At 38.7% G+C, this 11,245-nt stretch overlaps 1 protein-coding gene across 4 annotated transcripts in view; it reads left to right on the forward strand.

Moving 5' to 3' along the window:
• The window catches only part of B4GALT5 (beta-1,4-galactosyltransferase 5), a 67,572-nt gene extending 56,795 nt beyond the window's left edge, over positions 1 to 10,777 (forward strand). For 2 of the 4 annotated variants that reach the window (XM_042462699.1, XM_042462701.1), the window contains exons 7-9: positions 131 to 253; positions 2,162 to 2,263; positions 7,728 to 10,777. In XM_042462699.1, coding sequence (XP_042318633.1) covers positions 131 to 253; positions 2,162 to 2,263; positions 7,728 to 7,875 — 373 coding nt within the window. In that variant the 3' untranslated portion in view covers positions 7,876 to 10,777. Of the gene's footprint in view, positions 1 to 130; positions 254 to 2,161; positions 2,264 to 5,682; positions 6,016 to 7,727 lie in introns of those variants that run through there. The other 2 variants (XR_006103467.1, XM_042462700.1) reach the window with 2 other exon arrangements.
• Positions 10,778 to 11,245: the final 468 nt, after the last annotated feature.

Below are 11,245 nucleotides of genomic sequence, written 5' to 3' on the forward strand. Positions count from 1 at the left end.
GAAATAGAAGCAGAGATTGTTGTATGTAAAAGCTGGAAAACTACTGTTTTTAACCAAACAAATATGCACTTGACCTATGATAATACTGTTCCGCACATACTGAAATAAAACTTTTCCCCCCCCTATACAGCCTTCCTTACAACGAGTTCTTTGGAGGAGTGAGTGGCTTAACAGTGCAACAGTTCAAAAAAATCAATGGTTTTCCTAATGCCTTTTGGGGCTGGGGCGGAGAGGATGATGACCTTTGGAACAGGTACCGTGCATACCAGGTTCTTAGGAGATGAATTACATGCATGCAAGCTACAACTTGTATGGCTTTTTCATACACTTATCAAATTACCACAAAAGCAGATGAGCAGTTATGTGTTCTATGATGTAAAACAGCAAAAGAATGCTTTAGCAAGCTTACTAATAGAATGTTGCAGATTAGGGACATTTCCTACTTGGGCACCCCCATCTTGTCAAGTGCAAGCTACCTAAATGCTCTTCCTTGTTTCTTTTTGTGTTATTTGGCTTTGTGCCTATAACTGCCACACTTTAATACTGAGAACATAAAGAAAAGCCATGCTGTTTTGCCTCAAAAGTCTGTCTAGACCAACATTTTGTTTTCACAGGCCTGTTACACACAGCCAAAATAAAGCTGCTTCGAGTCACAGTGGACGTATGGTGTTTCAATGATGCATGTGTCCTAAGAGTCCAGAAGCCATACCAAAGCCACGTTCCAGTCCTTAGGGCTGGAACGTGGCTTTGGTGCGACTTCTGGACTCTTAGGACGCATGCATCATTGAAACACCATACCTCCACTGTGACTCGAAGCAGCTTTATTTTGGCTGTCTGTAACAGGCCACAGTGTACAACCAGGATCCAGGATAGGAGATTTGCATAAGTACAAAAGTACCTTCCTTTCCGAGGTTTTTGAACAGCTATTACTGAGAGAATTACTCCCTCTGATACTGGAGAAAGTATATATAGCCATCATGACTAGCAGTCATGTTTAGCTTTGTCACCTATGAATTTCTCAATCGCCCTCCAAAACTGTCACTGTTGGTGGGCATCACTACACATTGTGGTAGCAAATTCCATAGTATGGCTATATGTTGTATTCAGTAGTTCCTTTTATTTTTTCTGAATCATCCAGTATTCAGCTTCAGTAGATTCTGAATATGGCTTCTTGTATTTCAAGTCATTATAAGAGGACTCCTTAGTCATTCTTCTCCACCCAAATTTTATGCATTTATAGCATGAACCAGCATGGTGTAGTGATAGGAGTGCTGGACTAGGACTCTGGCTGACCAAGATTCAAATCCCTGCTCAGCTGTGAAAACCACTGAGTGACCTTAGGCAAATCACAGTCTCTTCGCCTAAGAGGAACGCAGTTGCAAGTCTCCTCAGAATAATCTTGCCAAGAAAATATTGTGGTTCCATAAAATCTGAGTCAACTTAAAGGCATGTAAGAGCAATTAATATCTGCCCATTATCTACCTTTTTTTCTATGTTATGTTCAATTTTAAACAGGCCGAGGTTTGTAATACAGGTACTTGCTCACGTAGGATTTGCTCTGGCCCTTGATTAATTTATGCTTCCCCTTCCCTTTCCCACTTCACACAATATACTTTTTGAACAATTGACATCTTCACATGACTCCTAAGGAAGGATTTCCATATTGCATGACACAATTTTAACCATTGCATGTTTTTAAAACAATCTTGGTTGATTTTTAGAACATAATTTGTTTCCTAGGGAACAGGTTTTGTTTTCTTCAAAGTATGTTATTCTGGAAGTACAGAATTAAAGAACAATCACATTAGTTATAGCCCAGGACAAGGTTGGAAACTGCTGTGTGCAAAGCATTCATGCTTGTTAATTTTTTTGGTCACTTATTTCCTGATTGAGGAAAATACAACCTGCACATCTTGCTTAAAATGAAGATACTTTATTGAATAGAAATTAGAAAATGCATAAAAAGTATACACTTTCTACAAAAGAGACAAAACTTCATTTCTGGAGTATACTAAAGCTATCAAATATTAGAAGACAGACTTCTGCAAGGAGTACTTGTGTATAAAATATATTGAGTGGTTGTTGCTCAGATTGTTCAGTCCTGGCAAATGTTGAAACCAAAGGAACTGAAAAATTATTCTCTTTCTCCTTTCTTCTCTAGGGTGCACTATGCAGGTTACTTGGTGACTCGCCCCGAAGGAGATACTGGGAAATACAAGTCAATTCCTCATCACCATAGAGGTGAAGTGCAGTTCTTAGGAAGGCAAGTGAAATTTTATCATAAATATTTAGCTTGAAAGTTGAAACATTCTGTTGAAACAGACATAATTTGCTAGCAGTTCTGATCCCAAATGCTAAAACTTTGCCCTCCTTAAATACTAAGGATGGATGACAGTAAGGGCTATTCAACAGTGGAACACACTCCTCGGAGTGTAGTGGAGTCTCCTTCCTTGGAGGTCTTTAAGCAGAGGCTGGATGGCCATCTGTCAGGGATGCTTTGATTTGGATTTCCTGCATGGCAGGGGGTTGGACTGGATGGCCCTAGTGGTCTCTTCCAACTCTACAATTCTATGATTCTATGATTCTATGAATTAAATGAATCATAAAAGCCTCCTATGTAGTATCTTTAACCATTCCTACAGTGGCCAGCCACATCATGAGAAGGCACGATTCATTTGGAAAAGACAGTAATGCTAGGGAAGGTATAAGGTACTTGAAAGAGAGGCAGACTTCATACCAGATGGCTAGACTCAATTAGGGAGGTCATAGGTCTGAATCTACAGGGACCTAAGTAGAGCAGTGGGTAAGGGGGCTTGGAAATGCCTCATCCACAGGATTGTCATGAGTCAAGGGTGACTTGAGGGCAGTTGACAACAATAACAACTGCGGAAATCCAGATACTTATGATGAGAGATTGTGTTGAATGGTCCATGTACTACTTCAGACAGGCTGCCACCCCAGCCATTCATATACAGCATCCTTGTCCCTCCAATCAAATGTCTTTGTTTTCTGACTAATCCTTGTCTAGATCATCAGAAATTTGTCAAATCTTTTGATGTTTCAACAGAACAAGTGCTCGTTGTCAATATTATTATTGTTCAGAGCACAGACAGACTGTCCAGAGTCTTGGGTTTGTTTTTGTTAAGATCTACTCATTTTCAGCAAACAAATGGCAACCAACTGCACTTTAGTTGGTGAACACCATATCCCTGTGAACACAGTTCCCAGTGATGCAGCTCATTAGAAACTTTGCTGTATGAGTGTCAACAAAATTAATGAGTTGTGCTTATGTTTATAGTACACTGTAAGCTCACTACAATCTGCATGTATTTTTCTTTCCAGGGTCTGTTGAAAAATAACTTTGCTGTTAGGTTGGAACACAAATTCATCATATGAAGCTTTGGCAAAAGCTAACAGTAGATTATGCTTAGAGTAAATGGCAATATTTTCTCTCTCCTTCAAGATCTCTCATCCACATGAGAGGCAATTGTGCATACCTTGCAAAATGGACTGTAATAGGATCCTGAGTACTGAGTATTACAGCCATTAAAAGTGACCTCTGTTCTTGTTAGATACTTAAGAGTCTATGCATACATTTGTGTGTTCATGCACTGTAACTTAGTTAAAATCTGCAGCACAAAGAGATATTTTTGTGTAAAGACAATTTGTGGCCATACTGCTTAGTTTATTGAGGTTTTTTCTTTTGCACTGTTGAATGGAAACTTTTAATTAGCTTCATTTTTTCAGTGTTTTTTTTTCAGAAATAATAAAACAGGATGTGATGAAGAAATAAATGCAATTCACATGAAACCATAACTAGAGATATAAAATAATTCCAAGTCTTCCTTAGCAATTTCATAAACTTAAATTTAGAAAGTCTCAAAATATTATCTTGATATTAACTGCCCTTGAGTCTACCCCCACTCACGACAACCATGTGGATGAGACACCTCTAAGACTTTCTGTCCTCCACTGCTCTGCTTAGGTCCAGCAGGCTCAGACCCATGATCTCCCCATTTGAGTCTATACATCTGCCATATGGTCTCCTTCTCATTCTACTGTCTTCTACCTTTCCTAGCATTATTGTCTTTCCTAATGAGTCATGCCCTCTCATGATGTGGCCTAAGTACAACAAGCGCCATTTCTTCATCTTGGCTTCCAGGTAGAGTTCAGGCTTGATCTGTTCAAAGACCTATTTGTTTGTCTTCTTGACTTAACATGTTGTCCTTAGCACTCTTCTCCTGCACTACATCATAAATTAATTGATTTACTTCCTATCCACTTTCTTCACTGTCCAGCACTCTCATCTCTACATGGTGATGAGGAATACAATGGACTGAACGATTCTGACTTTAGTGCTTTATTGTATATCTTTACACTTCAGGATCTTGTTGAGTTCTTTAATAGCTGCCCTATCCATTCCTAGTCTTCTTCTGATTTCTTGATTGCAGTCTCTGTTCTGATCAATATTTGATCCAAGGTACAGGAAATATTGAACTATTTTGATTTCCTCATCTCAAAATACAATACTACTACTAATTTTCTCAGATCTTTGGAAGTCCATTTTAGATTGCAGTTTTAAGTCTCTTCATCAGATTATACTTTAGGTTTATGAGATGTTTCTGTGGTTGCAAGAGGACCCTAGAATCCCAAGTCTTTGCAGTGACTAAATTGACTGTAGTAGTCAATAGGAAAGTAAAATAATCTACATCTTCCTTAAATCTAGTAATTGAACACTTAATGAGAATAGCTTGTATATTGCTTTAGTTTTGTTTTGGATATATGGGTGGATTTGTGGCCATTGTTTTCTGTTCATGTTTCTTCTGTTTCATAAAACCAGGAACATAACAGCAAACATACCATTTCTTGTTTTTCGAAAGGATTTATTTCATTTTATTGATTTAAATTGATCTCTCTGTCTATCTGTATTTATCTATCTGAAAGGATTTATCAAACTGTAAGACTAAGAAATTTTAAAAATACATAAATTTGATATAAATTTAACTTGATAATTTGAGGGCCCTTCATGCATGGGGGAGTTTTCTGTCATTCACCACAGGTAGATACTTGGATGTTTTGCACATAACCTTCAGGGGAAAAAATGCTGCAGGATAACTTACCACCTTTTTGGCAGCTGTAATTGCAACATAATCACAATTGCTGTCAAACATAAAAAGTGATTTCAAAGAAGTTACTAGGATATTTGTAGAAGTGTGTTTTTATGCAGAGGCAGTACATCAGGCTTGTGAGACTGAATTTGTTTTTCACTAGACATGATCTAGCCAGGGTCTTCTAGCCAGGTGCATAGGCAGGCATGCAGTAAAGATTAAAGGAACATGATGTCTCTGAGCACATTCAAGATACTTAGGTCTTGATATGTTCTTTCTCAACTACATAATTTAAGAAGGAAAAGCTTTTTAGTTGTCCCTATTCCTAAACAATTAGAAGTCAGAAACCCTTCCTGGTCTACAGTGCTCTTCCCACTGATCATGATCTACCTTCTCTCTGCCCTTGTTGTAATAGAACACATATAATAATATCTACACTCTAGATTAACTGCACACTCAAGCACAGAGTAAACTGTAGTACATGAGGTTCTGGGCTGCTTTCCAATTGTCCTCTTTCTCCAAGCAACCATTTGACAGAATGAGACAAACATTTTTTTCCCTCTTTGCTTCCCAGTTTTGATTCTGCTCTTGCAGTTGGCAAACAGTGTGTGTTTAAATCCTCAAGTCAGAGCAGCTGTAACTTTGATGCCTTTTTGCCTGACCCCTAGTGTGTGGCGACTGCTTGGGACTGTGTGTTGATGGGGAGGCGCGTGGCCCATGAACTCAGATCTAACCCCTGGCGCTGAACACAATTTTCTAAGCCTAATCCCTGAGCCACATTAAGTCATTATGAAGAATTGCTCCATTTCACAAATCGAATTCATAGTTAAAAAGAATGCTCTTGGAATAAGGCAGCAAAATCGTTCATTTCATCTGGAACAGGAATTCAGAGTGGACAAAGTGAGAGGTGAGGGACATCATGATTTTTTTTAAAAAAGTAAAGAGCCTTTTTTATTCTGTTAAAAGTATGGAAGGCATTGCTCTAGTGTTGTGGTATAAAACTGCCTTTGTGGGCTGGTCATTGGCTCCAGGAAGCTGTGAATTTGGAATGTCGATATTGTATCCATGTCGTGCCCCCTTTCTTTCTCTGCTGGTGGAGCATCCCTGGCATAGCATGTGTTAGTGAGCTTTCCAGGGACATACTAGAGGAGTTACATCCCACTGACAAAGCTCCATTTCCTCCAGAGAGATGACAGTTCCAACCATTTCGGCTCAGCCAGTGTATCCCCAGGGTAAGATTAATTCCTATATAGCTGAGCTGTAACTTCAAAAAGGCATTGAAGCCCTCTCTTCATCCTCCATCTTGAGGGAGAGAGAGGCAGGCTAGCTCCATCAGGCCTGCCTGGAAGAAGACAAGCCCTCCCTTCATCCACCATCTTGAGGGAGAGAGAGGCAGGCTAGCTCCACCAGGCCTGCCTGGAAGAAGAAGAGCCCTCCCTCCAGTCCATCTGCCTTGGTCCAGGCCTCAGAGGGAGAGAATAACTGCTGGACCTGATTCCTTCCCCCCCTCACCATTCCCTTCTCCTTTTGTGTCGTGTCTTTTCGATTGTAAGCCTGAGGGCAGGGAACCGTCTGTTATCCCCTCTGTTGTAAACCTCTTGGATTCCCAGTGATTGGGCAGTATATAAATAAATCCTATATTATTATTATTATTATTATTATTATTATTATTATTGACTAATATTTTCTTTTGCTATAGATGGTAGGTAACACATACACTATAACTGTGACGGCAAAGGCAAACCTATGGCATGTGTGCCAGTGATGGCATGTGAAGCAATTTTTTCTGGCATGCAGAGGGTGGGGAAGAAGAGGAACAGGTATGTTCCTGTTCCTCCTCCTACCCGACCATCCTGGGCCTTCAGCTGCTTCTGGAGAGGCAGCTTGGAGGCCCAGGTGACCAGGGGAAGAGGAGGAAGAAGCACGTGTCTTTTCCTCTTCATCCCCCCTCGTGGATGAAGAGGGAAAGGTGGGGGGAAGAAGTCCTACCCTGGAAGTCTCACCCCCAGAGGTCCCACCCGCCCCCAGAAGTCCTACCCCTGTTACAAGTTAACACCAGGGGCCTGAAGGGCTTTTAGTTTGGGCACTCAATCCCTAAAAGCTTTGCCATCACTGCACTATAACAGAAGTATCTAAAGCAGGAGAAACCATGGGAAATAATGGTCTGCTGATCTATGTTCTGTATCACCAAATATGTAATAGGATAAGGAGGATACCTCAGTGGTAAAAATCTCTAGCTTTTCAATGAGCAATAAATACCAATAAATAAATAGTCTGTCATTTGTTTGGGATTGTTTAATTATTTCTCATGGCCTTATTGGGTCTGAATTCTGCTACTAAATTGGAGTAAAGTATTTGTCTGCACTTTCTGATAGTCATGTACGCTGTCATAGCTGTTGTTTACATTCTTGTGTTTAGAATAGATATCTGTGCCCCACAAAGTGTAATGAACCATCTCCAACAGACTTCTCTGCAATCTTTGTTTCTCCTTTTTTTTCTTACATTTTTGGACACTCAAAAATACTTGCCTCAAATTGACATTTCTGTTAACAGAGGTGTTTCCTTCAACTACTACCCCTAATGCCTTCAATTTTTCTTTCTTTTCTTTTTTCCAAATAGGTATGCACTACTGAGGAAGTCCAAAGAGAGGCAAGAATTGGATGGCCTCAATAACTTGAACTACTTTCCAAATATTACATATGACGCCTTGTATAAAAACATTACTGTCAACCTGACACCAGAGCTGGCTCTGGTAAATGAATACTAAGAGAGCATGAGAAGAGGAAAACATGTGGAAAGATTGTTTTGTAAATGTCTTCTGGACAAAAAAAATCTTGTGTCTAATGAAGGATCACAGTATTTTGAAGAATAATACTCAAAAGCACGCACACAGATTGACGGACTATAGAGCCATTCAGACTGTGCAGCGAGCTCGGACTTCACTTGCTCTTTGATTTCTTTTTTAAAACAAAGATGGTGTGACCTGCTGCTTCTGTCCCAGCATTTCATCTCCCTAAACAACACCAAACTGTGATCAAATGTGCTGTTCTGCTCATAAAACCAGTTTGGCTGAAAAGGACGGTCTGTGCTTCTTGACTTTAGATGCTGGAAGGTATCCTGTAGGCAATGACCCGAATGGGAGATGAACTCCTGTCTAACAATGATATCATTCTCTACATTTGTGTTTGTATTGGTTTTTTAATTGACCTGCTTGAAGAAGAAAATATATATACAACAAGAATCGCTTCTTAAAGAAGTGTAGGTGTAAATAAGCTGTATAAATTGCTTTCCTTTCTTTTCTTTTTAAAAAAATTCTTTTACAATTCAAAACTGAAGTGGAAGGTTTACAACTTTAAGATAACTCAAGCAAGCCTCCGCCAGTACAAGCACCTCAGTCCATCATGATGACACTCATGTGAGTAATTCTCTTCAGGACTACTTCCCTGGTTGTTAGCAGGATTGCGACCTTGTCAGTACGTTGTAAAACTTAACAAATGGAAGCCATAGCAGTGCTTTTGAGGGGAGATTCCCCTTTTGGAAGTAGGGATTCCATTCACTAAAAACTAAGACTAATTTTAGACATTTGAAATCCATATAGCCTTTCTAATTCTCTTTCCATCACATTCTGCCATATATTCCCTAATGATAATTATAGATCAAAGTGAATGCCTTCCACCTAGCTTCACCTTCATGAAGGACAGATTCTCCAGAAAATTTTCAAAGTCTCCACTCTGTCCTCTTTGCTTCATGATGTACATTTGATCTAAGTTTGCAAATTATTCAGCTTGTCTTTGGAAAAAGTCTCCAATAATTCCTGCAGCTTAACTGTTGAGAGGGGGGAAGGTTATGAATAGTATTTTGATATATTTATTGTGTAAATGAAACTATAAGTTAAAATGATAGGTTAGAGCTCTTGGTTATTATTGTTAACCAGAGAAAAGTTGCACAAATACAGATACTGGGATAAAATATATCCAGAATCCAAATCATAATTAAAAGAATGAAGGGCATTGAGATTAGCTAATGAAAAAAATGTGAGTATAGGACAGAAGTGCTTGGTCCATATCCTCCATCCAGTTTCAGAGATCCAGATCTTGTTTGAAACTGTCATCTTAGATGTGTGCCTTTTTGTTCAATTTGTTTGGTTTTCCTGGTTTTAAACCAATCAATTTTATACAGTATGTACAAACTTTTTTTTTTGCTAGGGCCTGTAACTCTGGTAAATGTCTGTTTGGATTGCTCTTTAATATATATTTATAGACACAGATTGTGAGTACTTAATGTGAGGAGTACTTTAATTTCTTTTCTTGCATTGTTGCCTTCAGTTTCTGTAAATTACATAGTTTACACTTAGTTTTCTGGGTTCAGTGGATGTATGACCCCCCATATACATCTGTTGTGGGTGTGACTAGCCAGGCCTATTGTGTCTCAAAGGAGTTATGGACGTGTGCGTGTGCCGTGTGTGTTTGAGTGTGTGTGTGTGTGTGTGTGTGTGTGTGTGTGTGTGTGTGTGTCTTATCAGCCCATATGAAAGGGCAGCAAGTCTGCTCTTGAGAATGCTGGTAAGCATGCTTTAAAATACTTCATAAGGGAACCCTTCATGGCTGCTGCAGAGGTAAGAGTTTGTGTCTTTTTTGTTTTTTAATGGCACATGTAGCAATAAAGACTTCTAAATTTTGTTCTTTTTTCATATGTGGAAACACACACCAATTGCTTTCTCATTCCTTCTTAACCCTGGAACACTGGTAGGAACCAGTGCTTTTTATTTAATGGTGCTTCAGGTGAAGAATGTATTTCAAACTATCTGAATTCACCATCACATGTATATATATCCAAACATATATTGGGCTGTATGGCAGTTCAGATTCTCAGGCTTTCAAGATAGGTGGCCATCCCTCTACTATGCCCTTTCTTCTTAATTGAGAAAAGGAATTACCTCTGCTCAGAAATGCACTTGTTAAAAGATTGACATGAAGGGTCCATTTCACTTCTTAATCAATGGCTTTTGGTTTATTTTGCTTTTTCCAATCACGTTTTCTGTCCCTCTTGAAAAATACAAAATATCTTTAAAATGTGCACTGTTAACTCTTATCAGCTAAGTCAAATACTGTATAGCAAATGTAATTGTTGAAAACATAACTGTCAAGCGCATGTGATGTTATGGTGTTTTTTAAAAAAAATCATTTTAAAAAACTACATGGCAGCTGAAACTTCAACAAGGCCACTGCTCCACATCTCCATCAGCACTGTCAGCTAACACTGCTAAGGGGCAGAACACTATGATAAAATGCATATGTTTTCGTATGAACCATGTGGGTCTTTATTTGCTAAAACATTTGTTTTAAAATCCACTACTTTTTGTAAAAGTTCCTTCTTGAATTATTTTACCAGCTGAGCAACCGCCATGCATTTCCAAACGCCTACTGTCAAAGATACCATTAAATCATATGTAACTTTCACTTTTTTGTTATGAGCTTGCTCTTATGTTTTCTATGAGGTGCCAGGGGTACATTTTTGCACTGAAATCAGGTGTTTTAAAACACATACAATTTTCAGCAAAGCAATCCTTTGTGTCATTACATTTATTTACCCATGTGTTTGTACATTTTTGTATTTGTTAATTTATGAATGATTTTTTTCAGTAAAAAGAGTACATATTCAAGAATCAGGAGAGTGTGGTGGTGTTTCTTTCTTTGTTGGTGAAATATGTATTGTCCATTAAGCCAGGTTGTCAGGTATGCCTTAAGTGTATGATTGGGTTAAATGTACAGCTCAGTTAATAACAGCTGCTTTTAAAAAGTCAACCAACCTTTCCTATTTCACTCTCCTCAACACTCAGGTTACATAAGGTAATGACTGAAATTTCAGCTTTAAAAAATAACTGCTACCTCCCACTTGTGTTAGTGTGCAAATATACATGCGATAAGAGAAGTCACTTGGATGTAATGTTCAGTACAGTAGTGAATCACACACTGTTCTTTAATTTTTAAATGAGAGGTTTCAATTCTTTGCACAAGTTATTTAATTAATTGATATTCCAACTCTCTCCCAGCCCAGTATTCAAGGCAGCTTCCAACCATTTTATATCTGGGGGGGAAACCTGTCAATACAAAAATTAAAAGCACAATTAAATAACA

This window comes from Sceloporus undulatus, chromosome 4, assembly GCF_019175285.1.
Source record: "Sceloporus undulatus isolate JIND9_A2432 ecotype Alabama chromosome 4, SceUnd_v1.1, whole genome shotgun sequence".
Classification (NCBI taxonomy): domain Eukaryota; kingdom Metazoa; phylum Chordata; class Lepidosauria; order Squamata; family Phrynosomatidae; genus Sceloporus; species Sceloporus undulatus.